This window comes from Lissotriton vulgaris, chromosome 6 (assembly GCF_964263255.1).
Source record: "Lissotriton vulgaris chromosome 6, aLisVul1.2, whole genome shotgun sequence".
Taxonomy (NCBI): Eukaryota; Metazoa; Chordata; class Amphibia; order Caudata; family Salamandridae; genus Lissotriton; species Lissotriton vulgaris.
This window is the reverse complement of record NC_141694.1, coordinates 1,845,286,386-1,845,302,601: the sequence shown is the minus strand read 5'-3', so window position 1 is coordinate 1,845,302,601 and position 16,216 is coordinate 1,845,286,386. Positions and strand designations below refer to the sequence as shown.

The following is a 16,216-nucleotide window of genomic DNA, read 5'->3' as shown; positions in this document are numbered from 1 at the left end:
ACTGTGGTTGCGAGAAGAAAACTAGCAGTTCCACAGATTGATTGAGATGGAAGGGAGAAATGGGGCAGGAATTTTGGGTTAGTACACAGAACTACCTTATGATGATGCATTTGCAAGAAGGGTTCTTGAATGGTTAGTGCTTGCAGTTCACTAACTCTCCGCAGAGAAGTTATAGCTACTAGGAACGCATCTTTCCACGTTAAAAATTGTAATTCACATTTGTGTAAGGGTTCGAAGGGAGGTCCCATTAACCGTGTGAGAACAAGGTTTAAATTCCACACTGGTGAAGGTGGTACTCCGGAAGGAATTATTCTTTTAAGGCCTTCCATAAAGGCTTTAATAGCAGGCACTCTGAAGAGAGATAGATGTCTGTTCTGCGGCAAGATGTATTTTAATAGACGCATAGGCTAAGTTACATCTTTGGAGATGAAATAAGTCTCCTATAATGTGTCGAATGGCCACATCTAGGGGATTAATATTGTTGTTTTGACAATATATTACAAATCGATTCCACTTGGCTGCATAACATGCCCTAGTGGTTGGACGTCTAGCTTCTTTTATGACATTCATGCAGTCTGGAGGAAGGTTCAGATATCCAAATTCTAGGATTTCAGGAGCCAGATCGCAAGGTTGAGCTGAGATGGGTCCGGGTGTCTGATCTCTCCACGGTTCTGTGTTAAGAGGTGTGGAGACAGGTGCAATTTTTGGTGTGGTACTACAGACAGTTGTAGCAGTGTGGTGTACCACGGTTGATGGCCTACCTTGGAGCAACTAGAATGAGGGTCAGAGAATGCTGCTGTAGTTTGCGTACTACTAGTGGCATGAGTGGTAGAGGTGGAAAAGCGTACGCAAATCTGTTTGACCAGTTCATCCATATCGCATTGCCTTTGGACAGTGGGTGTGGATATCTGGCGGCGAAGCTTGGGCATTTGGCGTTTGTGGGTGGCAAATAGGTCTATCTGAGGTTGCCCCCACATCTGAAAGAATGGTTGAAGAACTTGCATATGAAGTTCCCACTCGTGGGTCTGTTGTGTTTGACGACTGAACAGATCCGCTATGGTATTTTGTACTCCCGGAACATGCTGGGCTAGAAGGAATATGTTTTGAGGTAGAGCCCACCGCCATATGTCCTGTGCTAGTTGAGAGAGTTGCAGGGAGTGTGTTCCGCCCTGCTTCTGTATGTAATACATGGCTGTCATGTTGTCTGTGCAGACTAACACAGCTTTGTTTGATATTTGCTTTTGAAAAGCTTTTAGTGCTAGGAATATGGCTAGTAACTCCAGGTGATTGATATGGAGTAACCTTTGTTGTGGCGTCCACCTGTCTTGCATGGTGTGGTGCATTTGGTGGGCTCCCCAGCCGGAGAGCGATGCGTCCGCTGTCAAGACTATCTGAGGAACTGGCTCTAGAAACGGTCGCCCTTTGGAAAGGTTTTTGGTGTTCCACCACTGCAGAGAGCGATGAGTTTCAACTGTCTACCAACACTAGGTCTGTTAATTGGCCTTGAGCCTGGTTCCATTGACGTGATCAGCACTCTAGAAGAGGACGCATTTGTAGTCTTGCATGGTGTACTATGAAAATGCAAGAGGCCATCATCCCTAGAGTTGCATGAACACTCGTGCTGGAAGGGAGTGTTGTAGCTGAAACTTTGTTAGAAGAGTTTGCATGCTGGCTATCCTTGCCGGAGTGGGGTAGGCTAGCGCTGTTGAGGTGTTTATTGTGACACAGAGGTATTGTTGTATTGTGGATGGTTGTAGATGAGACTTGGTGTGGTTTATCGTGAACCCCAAGTTGTGGAGCAGTTGGATCGTGGCATGAGTGTGTTCCACGCATTGACTGTATGAGCTGGCTTTGATGAGCCAGTCGTCCAGGTACGGGAAGACGTGGATGTGCTGTCTTCTTAAATGCGCTGGCACAACTGCTAAGCACTTGGTGAATACTCTTGGTGCTGTAGTGACTCCGAATGGGAGTACTTTGAATTCATAGTGATGCCCGTCTATTACAAATCTGAGATACTTCCTGTGAGCTTTGTGAATGGGAATGTGGAAGAATGCGTCCTTGAGATATAGAGTAGCAAGGAAGTCGTTTTGTAACAGGAGCAGAAGGACTTGTTGGAGTGTGACCATGTGAAAATGGTGTGATGTATGTATATGTTTATCGGTCTGAGGTCTAAAATAGGCCTTAGAGAGTCGTCCTTTGGGATTAGAAAATAGAGAGAGTAAACACCCTTGTTTTGTTGGTGCAGAGGAACTGGTTCTATTGCACTTTTTTCTAGCAGAGATACTACTTCTTGATTTAACAGTGATAGATGTTCTTGTGACATTGGACGCTGTTTGGGTGGTATGTTTGGGGGGGTAGATGTTCGTTCTAGACAGTAACCTGACTGAATAATTTGTCGCACCCACCTGTCTGATGTGATGTTGGTCCAGGCAGGAATGAATTGTTGCAGTCTTCCCCCCCACAGGAGTGGAATGTTGGGGGGGGAAGGGGAGGAAAGTCATTGGGTAGGGGTAGAGGCAGAGCGGTAGTTGTTGGTTTTGCTTCAGCCTTTGCTGTTGTTACCCCTGTAACCCCCTCTCTGATAGCCCTTAGTGAATGTGGATTGGCTAGGGGTTTTATAAGAAGTGGAGGGACTTTCCGAGGAGTAGCCTCTTGTGTTGCCTCTGTATGATGAGCGACGACAAGAACGTCTTGGAGCTTGCTGCTGCAAGGCTCCCATAGATTTTGCTGTATCTGTGTCTTTTTTCATTTTTTCAAAAGACACGTCAACATTTGGGCCAAATAAGTGTGTCTCATCAAATGGCTGATTAAGTATGGAGTTTTGTACTTCAGGTTTAAAACCTGGAAATACGTAGCCAGGCCGGTCTACGTAGAAGGGTGCTGATATTGATTGCCCTTGAGGCGGTATCTGCAGCATCTAGGGCACAACGAAAGGAAGTATTATTAATATTTTTACCTTCCTGTATAAGTTCACAGGGCCCTCTTTTTGTATTTGTCAGGTAGATGCTGCATTATGGACTCCAGTTCATCGTAATGTGCCCAATCAAATCTTGCCAGCAACGCTTGTGTGTTGGCAATGTGCTAGATGTTAGCTGCTTGTGACGCTGTTCATTTGCCGGAGGCGTCAAGGAGCTTATATTCTTTGTCTGGTGGTGAGGCCTTGCCTGATGTCTGAGAATTAGCACGTTTATGTGAATTGGACATTACTAAAGATTCTAATGGTGCCTGGCCTTTAATATAAATTGGATCTGTGGGGGCAGCTTTGTATTTTTTCTCAATGCGAGGATCGAGGACCCTAGCTCTGACAGGATCCTTAAAAACTTCTGTTGCGTGCTTGAGGACACCCTTGAACATTGGCAAAATGGCAGTAGACCTTTCTGTGTTATCAAAAGGGTTTAATAGGAAATCTTCCTCCACTGCATCGGTGTGTAAGTCCACCCCATGATATTGGGCAGCTCTTTGGACTAGTAGGTTAAAACCTATAGTGTCCTCTGGTGGGGAAGGTCTGGAAGGGTATACATCGTCTTGTGGGATGTAAGGCACATCAGGGGTGTTGTAATCATCCCATGGATTAGGGGACTATTTGTCCCTGCAGGGTCATGTGCACCCCCACCTGTGTCATCAGAGTCTGTGTCTACATAATTGTCTGGATTAGTGGATGGTGTAGGTGAATGATGTGGTGGAGGAGGAGGAGGAGGAACAGTATGGGGAGGTGGTGGAGAAGGGACCCTTAATGGAGAGGTTGCAATATCTCTTCTTTGGAGGGGAGGAGGTGCTGGCGCCTCAAGTGGTCTCTTCTTGGAACTGAGAGTCAATTGACCAGGTCTTAGGATCCTTTACAAGAGTTTTTTGATTGGGATCTGGTGTGAAAATGTCCTCTGAGTAGGGCAGATCCTTCAGCGTTGAAGTTTTCGGCTCCTTACGTTTTTTCGGCACCGACTCGGTAGCTGGTCTTGGGTCTTTTGGCTTAGAAGTGTGCCCTTTTGAAATGTCTTTTTCCGGAACCTGTTTTTTCGGCTCCGAAGCATGTGGAGCTTTAGGCGGTTTTTTACTCGGCTCAGAGTGTGGTTTCGGCATCGATGAGCCGCTGCCAGTCTTCGCCGCTGTGTGCTTAGGTGTCGGAGCAACGGTCAGCGTGGTTGAGGAAGATGGCTTCTTCTTCGGTGTCGGTATAGGATCGGCACCGGAGATAGGCTGGCTCAAGCCTGAGCCGCCTGAAGGCTTAGTGGGCTTCTTTGCCGGGCCCGAAGGCGGGGCGTGGGAAGCAGTCTCTCGGTGTGCACCCGGGCCCGAAGGTGAGGGTGTGACCAAAGCCTTTTTTAGGGTGTCGAGGAAGGGTTGGGGTCAATGGTCTTACTTACGACCCGTTGAGCTGGAGTTATGTCCTCGACGTCGGAATCTTCGGCATCTGAGGAGCTGGTGTTCTGGCACGTCGACTCACTCTTCAAAGATGTCGTCGGGGATCGAAGCTGACGAGCGAGCCATAGTTCTTCGAGCTAGTCGGTCCCGAATCGTCTTCTTGGAGCGGAATGAGGCACAAGCAGAAGAGTATTTGACCTCGTGCTCCGGTGAGAGGCAAAGGTTGCACACCTCATGTAGGTCGGTGTGGGTATACTTCAACCCACATCAGGAACACTTCTTGAATGGCGTCCTTTACAGGAGCCAGAAAGTGAGGCCTAGGTAGGCCCGAAGGCCTTCGTCGACGACTGGAATCGAAAACTTCTAAGTGGTGAATAATCGTGTTGATGTGGAGCGCGATCGAAACAATACCGTTGAACTGGGTGAGGATTGCGCGCCGAAGGAAATTCGGTTCCAAACCGGAGCACAGAAAAACACATCAGAGCCCGATGGCGGAAAAAACAATATGGGGATGGAGCCAATACCCATGCGCAATGTGGTCCAAAGGCGAAGTCACCTATCTCGTGCTTTCCAAAGAACTTTTCAGGACAACAAACTGCAAACATCCGGGCCCAACACTAGCTTGCGATCTATGCACAGTGTGCAATCTGCAGCTCATATGCCTCGAACATATTGCTTTGTGAACATGTGGAGTGATGCCCACATAGCTGTCTGGCAAATGTCCAAGAAGAGCACACTGCATTTAACCTTGCGAAATGAGCACAGACATTCTGGGAGCTGCATCTTGGCCAGTCAAGAACATCGTAATACGCAAGACAATCAATCTGGAGAGGTTTCGTTTCTGAACAGCTATCCTCTTTTTCAGCCCAGAAAACCCTACAAAGAGCTGTTTGTATGCCCAATGTTCTTTGGTGAGTTGAATGTAAAAGCTTAGGGCTCTCTTTAGGTCAAGGGGGTTAAATCTTTCTTCCTCTCTAGATGGATGAGGCAGAGCGAAGCAAGCTGGCAGGATGAGAGGGTGTTGTTTTGTGTAAAGGCATAAAAACCTTCAGGAGAAACGTCGCTTTTATCCGGAGGGCTAGCTTGCCCAGGAAGGTGATGTACGGCTGCTGAACAGACAGTGCCTAGAGTTTACTCATGCGACAAGCGGACATGATCGCTAAGAAGAACGTAATCTTCAGCACAAGTAGAAGTAGATAGCTGTGCATTGGTTCAAATGTGGCCCAGGAGGATTGTAAGAAATAAAATACCATGATGCATCACAAATGGCATTGGCGGGAACAAATGACCCGCCCTTTAAAAAAATGCATCATAACAGGTGAGTTGGATAAAGATGGTTGGTGACGTAAACGTAGAAAGGCCGAAAGAGCCGACAGATACCTTTAACCTTATCTTAAATAAGGCCTTGTTAGGCTAGTGGATAACAAAACAATATGTCAGACAACTGTGCTTGTAAAGGCTGGATACTTTGATAGGAACACCAGACAACGAACTTCTCTCAGCGTCCAGTATAAACTATTTTAACGGAGGGTTGCCTGGGTCTCAAGAGGACATCTACTGCTTCAGTAGGAAGATCAAATGCCATCAACTGTCACAGCTCAATTTCCACACATGGAGGTGGTGTTTGTGTAGGTTTGGATGCCGGACCCTGTCCTAGTCCTGCGACAGAATAGCCTCTCAAAGGAGCAGGATTGGAGGACATGCTCATGGCCAGATGTTCTGGATACCCCTCTCTTTGCCCAGACCGGACCACTAAGATGACTTGGCTGGTATTTCTCGGTCTTCTTCAGAACTCTGGGCAGCAGAGATAGAGGCATGAATGCATTCAGGAGTCCTGAGTTGCGCTATAAGCGTAAGGTTTCCGAGTGAGAGCTACCTCGGTAACTCAACAAGCAGTGGGTTGGACACTGCACCTCTGTGGTGGCAAATATGTAACTAGACTCCTGCCCACTGCTGGAATACGCCTTGTGCCACCTCGGAGTACAGCCGTCATTTGTATCGAGCACCTCAGTGGACCCAAGAATGGTGTTCTGCACCGAGAGTCCAGGCCTGGTGCAGGTAGGAGTAAAAATATAGCTGCATATGGAAAGTACCACAAAGTATGAGCTTGGTCGTGCGATAGTGCAAGTCCGATGGGTTCACAATGGGCTGCGGTATGACAATTTCTGGCAAACACCAGCTCGGACTTGGACAAAAGTTCTACTCTGGTGTGGTAGTTGCATCAAGTGTAGACAGTGAATAAAGAGATGACGGCATGGTGCGAGACACCAAGCCAGATTCTGGAACAGAAACCTGAATGCTTTCAAGTAATCCACCTGCACCACGGGTGAACCCGCTGCCGGAAATCAGACTGCCTCAACTTTGATCTTGTATGTGGTGTTTCCAGCTTTGAAGGCGGCTTTGGGACATTTAAACGAGATGGTGTTCGATTGGTGTGCGGCTGGAATCTCAACACCAAATCCATCTCTCCTATCCAACTGGCGCCAGAGGGCCTTTGTGGGCCTGCAGCTTTCTAATTAGCTGGTTTGCAGTTGGATGCTCAACTTCGTTGGGTCTGGTGCTTTTCCCCACTGTACGTTTTTTTCTGATGGTGTGTTTTTTCATCGTGCCCTGGATCAGTATGCACAGACCTCTGCATCTTTTTAGGCTGTTCCACTTGCTTCAACTCGAAAGGACTGTGCGTTCTTTGTCGGATGATACTTTTCAGGGCTGGATGTGCACTCTCCGACTGATGCCTCAGAGGGAACTGGCAATTTTTCCTCAATGCCGAGGGGATCCTGTTTACTGAAGAGGTCGCGAGTGTCTGACTAATAGTCATGTTCCATTCTTGAATATGGCCATGGTCTCTCTACCCCTTGTCCCTGAGCACCTTCTGGCACTGGAAGGCCATGCAAAAGTTCAAGCTGGACATTACAGACATTGTGCTGATCGGACCACCCACTGGTATTTAGTGTTACAATGTGGACAGAATCTAAAAGGAGATGGCTCCATCAGCAAATATTCTCTAAAGCAGAGTTCTCAGTATCTAGATTAAAGACTGGCTCAAGAAAAGTCTATGGAGCCGATCGCACTTATTCAAAGGCGACTAATCTTCCTTCAGAATCGACGAATCAAAGCAGAGCCGACGTCGTTGTGAGCAATCAAGACATTATCCAAGCAGTCGCTTAAAACATCCAAACACAATTGCAGAAAAAAGCAATCTAAGGGAGGAGTCAATACCCCTGCGCATTGTGGACTAACAGAGGACTCTCTACATCTTGTTACTCGAAGCATCTTCACAGAAAAGCAACTTGTAAAGTCCGGATAAGACACTAGATGGTAGGAGTATGCAAAGCATGCGTATTTACAGCCACACATTTTACGAACACCCACTTTCAAGTGAAATGCAGCAGGAGTAGCAGGCAAAGTGGAAGGTTGTTAGGGAATAACTGAAGAATTGTAAGTTCCATAACATTGGCCACCACACAATCATGCACCAATTAGCTGGTGACAAACAGTTAGTACAGATTTTAAACAAAATCTTTGTCCTACAGCTTCCTAGGAAATAAGGTAGCAACAAAGTGCAGTTCAACTAGATTAGTTCTAGCAGTCTACCGAAAGGGAAATCCAACTTTAGAGAAGGCCAGAAAATTGGGTGCAGTATAGTGAGGAGACCAGTTTTTCTTATGTTCGAAAATAATCTAGGATTTAAACAATTTCAAGTGCACAATAGCCCATTGGGGGAAACAGCCACACCTCAATGCTTTACCCAGAAAGGGAAAAAGCATTGGCAAGAGGCAAGCAAATGATTAATGTGTCACAAAGGTGCTAATTGAGGGTCATAGGTAAAGGCCTCACACAGTTCCCAGAATGCCCCATATCACTCAACAGTCACCAAAACTCCAGAACTGCCTTCTCTTGATTCTCCCTGCACATCTGCTCCACCCTGATCAGATTATCACATTTAGCTTAAGGAGTTGAGTCCACACAGTGCCTATCATGGAGTGTGTAATCAATTGTGTCCACTAGTTTGAAACAAAACCTAAACTGGCTCAAGAATAATCTCCCTCTATCTGGCCAGACCACTGCATCAATCTAGAAGGGCCTAATCCTTTCCACACTCCCACTACTGCATCACTTCAAATGCATGCCACTCAGTAAAGCTGATCACAAAGGAGCAAGTCACTTCCTCTGCGTGGGAAACGTGCATGCAACATGTGCCCTCTTGGTCCCCCATGGGTACATTGAGAAGTATAGAAATGAATTCTCCACATTATCTTAGTTATACACAATAGCAACTGATAATTATGAAGGATAGAAAGGGATCCCACTATATTGGAGGATGTTTGTTTGCCACCTTTGCACTATCCAAAGATTGGAATAGACATCTCACTCACTTATCGTGATATCCTTCATCATTGGTGCCTATCCACACCCTGGTAAGATGATACCACCAGGGCGGACTCAACCATAGATCAAATGGGAGTTCTTATATAAAGTCAAAACTGGACAAGCAGGGATCCAGAATAGTGAGTTATAAAAATACATTCAGGTATACCCAAATATTTAGTTATTAGTAGGGTACCCGAGATCTAAATAAAAAAATCGTATAGGGTTTTATTGAATATAATCATTCATTTATACCCTTTGTGAGAACATGTTTCGGCCCACCCAAAGAGGCCAATCGGGTCTGGGCCTTCGTCAGGACTGGAATTTTTTTCTATCCCTGCTCGTATGTGCATGCACACTTGTGAGTCCTAGTGCTCTCACCTTTCTTGTTCTTGTCTCCAGAGGAATTTCCCTCTCTTTTTTGTTGTCAAAGGTCATGCGGTGTCTGCGAGTAGTGCCGTCTTATAGTCACACTTTCATCGGAGATCAGACACTGTGGGAATACCTTGTGTGCTTTCGCAGACTACCGCCTGCACATTACTGTCAGCTCTCCAGTAAAGATTGGGCCAACTACGCAAGTCACAGAGAAGAGCAACAAACTTTCTTCCCAGTATCTTGCATTGCATATTCGCTTTTGATTCCCTCCAGTAACATTCCAAAAGACCTTCAGGCGGAAGTGCATCATGAGCCATGGAATGGACACCTGTCGGTAACCAGACAATCAGTGTGATAACTCGCAATGTTTCTCTACAGACTCAAACGTGTTTCCTTCTTCAAGTTTAAAAATTAAAGTAATCAAATAAACAATCAAGTAAACTCAGTAAAAATTCAACCAAAACTTACGGAGTTTTTCATTCTCTACAAGGAATAAAGAATATTTTATAAAAAGCATGTTCATTGAAAAGAATCAGACAAACTGAACCTTGGGCTGGTCACCATGAGAAAAATAAGCCTCTATCCATGAAAATCAGCTCTACTTGGCTAGGGGAAACAAGCCTATGAATGCTGTCTCAAGGAGAAAAATTAAAACATGAAAAAATGAAAAAGCATGTGGCCAATGGCTGCTACTTCATCAAAACACCACTATGGTCAGCCATGCCCCGGGGATCATCGCAATCTCCTTATTTAATATTTCAAGGGGAGTGTGTGTGCGTGGGGCCCCTCCTCTTGCATAGTTTGCCTCCAGTGACCACATCTCCACAGGGGGCAGAGCATAAAGGGTCTCGGGAACCCCATTAGCTGGGTCGAAGCAATTCCATGGCTGGGTGCATTGCCCACACAGGTTCCTGTGTCTGGAGTAGAGTTGCGGAGAGAGGGCGTCAGCTTCTTGCACACAGATCTGCCCTAGGCAAGAGGTGCGGGCACAGAACACTGGCAGGGACTTCAGGGGTCCAGAGGTCACCTCTGGAGCCCACAACGAACACCCCATGCAAGTACCTGATTGGGCACAGACGCCTGGCACTGAAAGTAAAGAAAAGGGGCTACACGGTGCATGACTACTTGATGTAGAAAAGCTGCTTTTGCTGCGCATTGAATATGCACCCCTTCTGGCCTGAAGCAATCCATAATGCCTTGTAAGGGAGGGGGGCAGGTTAAATTTGCATATTTTTCCTTTCGTGTCCCCAGAACGGGCTGGGGTACCACCGTTTCAACAAGATTGTGGGGGGGGGGGGGGCTGCAGCTCCCTCACAAACTGACTTATATACTCGCCCTACCTCTCCAAGAGGACTGAATCCCTGGACACAGGAGTGGTTTGCCTCTGTTTTTAACCATTCCTGGAGTTTAACCAAGTGCATTCGCCCCATGAGGCTATTTGCTACCCCTTTAACAGAAAATGTATGTTTCGAAAACTGTGCCCAATCTTTAAAGCAACTTAGTGCAGCACCCAACTGTTTAAATTTCTGAGTAGCAGGCTTCTTAACATCTAAAATATATTACATTCATTAACTGAACATGTAATAAAGGCTCAAGTCCGGTCACAAGTAGATTAACATGCTTAAAGCTGACCAACTAGCAATGGATTCCACATAACCATTTCTGTGCTTAATGCAAGAACAGAGACTCTGAACATTTTACTTTTACTGAGTCAGCTCAGGTTCTCTCAACCAGCATATTTTGTGACACACAATGGCTCCATTAAAGAGATTAGCATATTGGCAACAAGTTTCTTTTCCCTGGCAATTAAAGAAATCCTTTGTAAATTGGATGATTGATCATGCAAAATTAGTATTACCGCCCTCCTCCTTTCAGAACATCCTTTTCATGCCAAATTGATTTTACCAGCCCTTTGGAGGATCCTGGTTGTTGCCTGCTTTCTGAAGACTGGAGACAATAGACATTAACAGGTCATGTTTACAGACGGCTGTGTGGTCACATTGCAGAGGAGCTTTAGGTACACTTAAATGTACAGCACAAATAAATCACCTCGAGGTTCCAACAATTAAACAAGAAGGACTCAGAATCTTGGCTTAGTCTTGAGAAAGATGTAATCTCTGAAACATTTACAGATTTGATCACCTCGGAGTTTGGAACAAGAACCAGGCACGAGGAAGATGCCGTTTAGAATACATCAGACAGGTTTTTAAGTGGGATTCAAGTCAAGGCCGTAAACCAGAACATGTCAGATTAAGCTACATGGTCAATCCATTAAAACTTGGTTACAATGCTAGAAGAAGTTTGAGCAAAACAAAATGATGTTTAGGATACGGAATGAAGCTGTATACGGAGAACAGATTTGAGAACAGAACAGGCTACCATACCCCACTCCATATTAAAAGTGGCTGTTAAACTAGCTGAATTATATGCTAAACTAATTACCTAAACGATCTCAAAAATATCTTACACAGCAGAGGCCCTGCAATGTAACCACAGTGTCATGCAGATATGTAGAAGTGTGGTAGGTTTTTCTGAATAACTGCACTGTAAATGGGGGGGCAGGATGCACACCTCTTAATCAGATTTCTCAAAATTATTTCTTTTTATCTGATGCTTGCGTGCTGATTGGGTATAGTGCCATGCCCTACAGGCACTAAAGTTAACAACTTCACTGTAATGGGGGCTACATCTAGCCCCGAACAAACGCACAGCTGAATATGCACAATTGCATGATTGTTTACTGATTTTTACAATATTCATCCGTTTTACTCCGTAATTTTCCAAATTTATCATTCTTATTCTTCTGTTTTAATTCGAGTCCACACGCAAAAGTGTATATGCTATTTCCGAGTTTTTACTGTTCAACCATGTCTATCCAGACTTTAGGAATGAGCAGGACTAAAGCATAGATTCATTTCAGGCAGTGTTTATTCTAAAAGTACCCAATGCATTTCGGGCTCAACGCCCTTCTTCGGGGGTCTCTGTAAACAAATAAAAATAACCACAATCACCAATTGAGTTATCCACTTCATTATAGCATTACCAACTGCTGACCCAATTTGATTCAAACTATTGCACGATTCCAGAGAACATTTATACATTTGAGAGGCTTTACGCCACAGATCTATGCATTACGAGTGTCCCGGAGTATCTTTCCATATTCAAAACCCTCTGCATACACCCTTTTCTTAAGTAGTAAACCGTGTACTTCTGTTGTTAAAAACGTATGGTTTTTAACAACAGAAGGCAGGTACGTGACAAGTAGAGCGCATTGCAATGGCATGGTTTGGTGACAAAACACTAATGGTAGAGGGGTGGGTACAGAGAGAGGTGAAATTGTTAAATTACTACGGAATAGAAGTAAACACGAGAGACACGCTACGGCGGTCTGTACACGGTTTACTACTTAAGAAAAGGGTGTATGCAGAGGGTTTTGAATATGGAAAGATCTCAAAGGGGCACATTAGTAATAAATTGTCAGGGAATATTTGAAAGGCATTTGTAAGAAACTTGAACGTAAGGAACTGGGTAATGGGGAGGTTTCCACTGCTCGTAAAATCGAACGTAATGAACTGTACGATGGGGAGGTTTCAACTGTTCGGATAATGGCAATGTGCCAAGGATTTAAACAGGGAGGAACAAATTAATGAAAGCGCCTGATACTCAGGGACACTCGTAATGCATAGATCTGTGGCGTAAAGCCTCTCAAATGTATAAATGTTCTCTGGAATCGTGCAATAGTTTGAATCAAATTGGGTCAGCAGTTGGTAATGCTATAATGAAGTGGATAACTCAATTGGTGATTGTGGTTATTTTTATTTGTTTACAGAGACCCCCGAAGAAGGGCGTTGAGCCCGAAATGCATTGGGTACTTTTAGAATAAACACTGCCTGAAATGAATCTATGCTTTAGTCCTGCTCATTCCTAAAGTCTGGATAGACATGGTTGAACAGTAAAAACTCGGAAATAGCATATACACTTTTGCGTGTGGACTCGAATTAAAACAGAAGAATAAGAATGATAAATTTGGAAAATTACGGAGTAAAACGGATGAATAACGGTAAAAATCAGTAAACAATCATGCAATTGTGCATATTCAGCTGTGCGTTTGTTCGGGGCTAGATGTAGCCCCCATTACAGTGAGGTTTTTCTGAATACCATAACATCATAGCAATCCTTAGGATTTCACTTCTGCACCAAGCATGCAGCCCCATGGATACTCAAAGCATGTGGAGCAATTCTCACCAACACAACAATGCTCTGATCTGTATCACAACAGATGCAATTGATTTGTTACCAATAGCTCAATGACCAAGATTACCAATGAGGGTCCCCAATGCTTGGGACATTACCTAAGTACCCCAGAACTAAAAGTGAGGCTTGGTGATAGAAAGGGGAGGAGTGGCACATTTAGTATGCATGGCTTAAGAAACGCTCTATACCCTTACTAGAGAGATGCTCAGTGTGCACAGGACTTCAAAATTTAAATGTATTTCCTTGTCTTATCTACTGGAAGATTTAGGGAATAGTGCAAAACAGAAGTGTGTGTAATAAAACATGAAAAAAAAGAAATGTCTAACAACTTTACTGTAGCTATTTTGAAAAATGAGCACTTAGAAGGGATATTTTCCACTTATTGGACTAGGTTGCAAAGAGATAAACACCCATTCCATAATTCTCACACAAGAACCACAACACACATGCATCGATTGGAAGAACGCAAGACTTAACCAAGTCACCTCTAACCATGCAGACCTCCTGTGAGACATCCCACACCATGAAGGCAACAGTCACTAGAACCGAAACCATGGAGAGAGCGAGCGAGAGCGAAAGAGCGAGCGCAATACACAAAGGTTTTGGGGAAGGTAGCAAGTCCTGACAGATTGAAGAGGAAAATCCTCATCCAGAACATCTACAATCTAACTCCTACTCACATGCCCAAAAGTAAAAAGGGGGTTGAAGAAAGGTCTTTAAATTTGCTCCATATAAAAATGTTAGCAAATTCAAGATGGATGAACATCCAAAGGTGGTCATGAACAAGTGTTAAGCATAACTAGCAGCATACAGCAATGCGTTAAGCAAAAAACATTAAAGGATATTTTCAAAAGCTAGGGAAAGTTTCAGAAATGTTGCTTATTATGAAGGATAAGCCAATAGCAAGTTGTGCGATATAAATGTGGCAGCATCCAAGCTCATTTATGTGAACCACTGGCCCATTAGTCCTCTCTGAACCTGCTAAGCTTTACGCAATTAATGCAGCACTGACTTGTCATAGACAATTGAAGCAATGACAAACTTACTTTGACCACCACTGTTGTACCTCCCTCAGTATGGCAGTAAATGCAGGACACAATGACCCACACATACTTAAGTGGGGGAGAGAATACCCTGGACATGCTAAAGTTAAAAATAATCTACTGCCACATCCTAAGCCAGAAATAGAGCAGGGTGCTAAAGATGTTCACTTGTAGCAATAAAGAAAGACATAAGCTCTTCGACAGCACCCCCAAGTTTCTGAAAACCGAAGGATTTTTTTCAGAGGATGCACCTAATACAGATTATTCCAGCAGTTGAACATGCTGCAGAGGAACATGGAGATGATTTCAGTTCACTGGTAGGCATGCCTTGCTGAAAGCAGTTTCATACCTGGAAAGCCTGGGTCAGATGCGCGATGTATCCGGGGAGGCAAGTGGAAGCGTCCGTCACCAGCTGGGCCCATCCTGCGGGGACTCGGAGCTCTGCTGCGGATAACCTCGCTCTGCACTGTATAGCGGTGATGTTCTGGAGTCTGTAAAATCACAGAATTTAGAACGTGAGGTACTATCACGTGGAAAAATGTTAAGTGCACCGTTATACCATTCATGGCAGAGAACAAATTAGGAGTATTAGGAAAGTACAAAGGCAAATGACAACATTTTTAAAACATCGGGTTTGTGAAAACATTTAGGATTAACTACAGTTCTCCATTTAAAAACTCTGGATTGAAAGGCTTGGATTCTAGATGGATATTATTACAGTAAAGTACTCAAAATTGCAACAGCCATAAATTATATGTAGGCTGTCCTCATTTTATGATCCAACCTATGACTAGTTGAGTATCCAGAAAGTGAGCTTTTCTCCCCACCAGAGCACTAACGGCTAGGTTTTTTCAGCTCGCTACTAATATTAGTGAAAGAGCCTCATTAAAGGGGAGGAGGGAAGGTCATATGTGTATATAATAAAGGGCTACCATGGAGACCTGCAGTTACAGGTAACGAAATGGGATACTTACCAGGAGTAGTTTTGCAGCTTTAAGAATTTTCAGGATTCACGTGTTGTGCATTATTCCACCATCTATTGCAGGCTTCTCCGACAAATAGCTTGTGAGCTACTGGCAGCTCTCCAGCTACCTGTGATTAGCTTGCCTAAGCAGCCAAGCCTACTAAAGAGGAGGCTTTTGCTTGGTTGAATACATATTCTTTTCACAAACTGAAAAACGTATATTTGACAAAACTTTGTAAATTCAGAACTTATACGCTTAGCTGATGTTTGTAAATAGCTGGATCTTCAAAATATAAAGAGGATATTGGAGCACCAAATCATGAGATGATGGGGAGATATTACTAAAATGATTACCTTGGTGCCAGGGCATTTTAGCAATAGCCGTCATATCCCGATTCCATCCAGATTGATAAAGCCATTTTCCATCACTGCTGGTATTCTTGCTGATGCACTGATGTAATCACTGCTGGTAATCCTGCACGGAATGGACACTGTGATCTTGTCTGATGTGGTCACTATTACCATACTAATATTAGTTTAGTACGATACATTGAACAAAAGTAGCCCTTACTACAAAAAAGATTGGTCCTTCATTCTTGCTTGGCTCCTAGTGTGGTTTTGGTTCAGAGGAGCCAGAGCCAGTGCCAGTCTTCGGCGCCGAGTGCTTAGATGTGGAAGCAGCTGGCGTGGAGGTGGAAGATGGCTTCTTTTTCGGTGCCGGTAGGTGTGTGCCGGCACCGGGGGCGAATGACTCGAGCCTGAGTCGCCCGAAGGCTTATTAGGCTTCTTAGCCGAGCTCGAAGGCGGGGCATGGGAAACAGTCTCTCGGTGTGCACCCGGGCCCGAAGGCGAG

General features: G+C 44.6%; 1 protein-coding gene across 4 annotated transcripts in view; it reads right to left on the bottom strand.

Annotated features, from left to right (window-relative positions):
* The window catches only part of CAD (carbamoyl-phosphate synthetase 2, aspartate transcarbamylase, and dihydroorotase), a 359,331-nt gene that overhangs the window by 83,340 nt on the left and 259,775 nt on the right, over positions 1 to 16,216 (bottom strand). For all 4 annotated transcript variants that reach the window (XM_086928147.1, XM_086928144.1, XM_086928145.1 and 1 more), the window contains one exon: positions 14,749 to 14,890. In XM_086928147.1, coding sequence (XP_086784273.1) covers positions 14,749 to 14,890 — 142 coding nt within the window. The remainder of the gene's footprint in view (positions 1 to 14,748; positions 14,891 to 16,216) is intronic.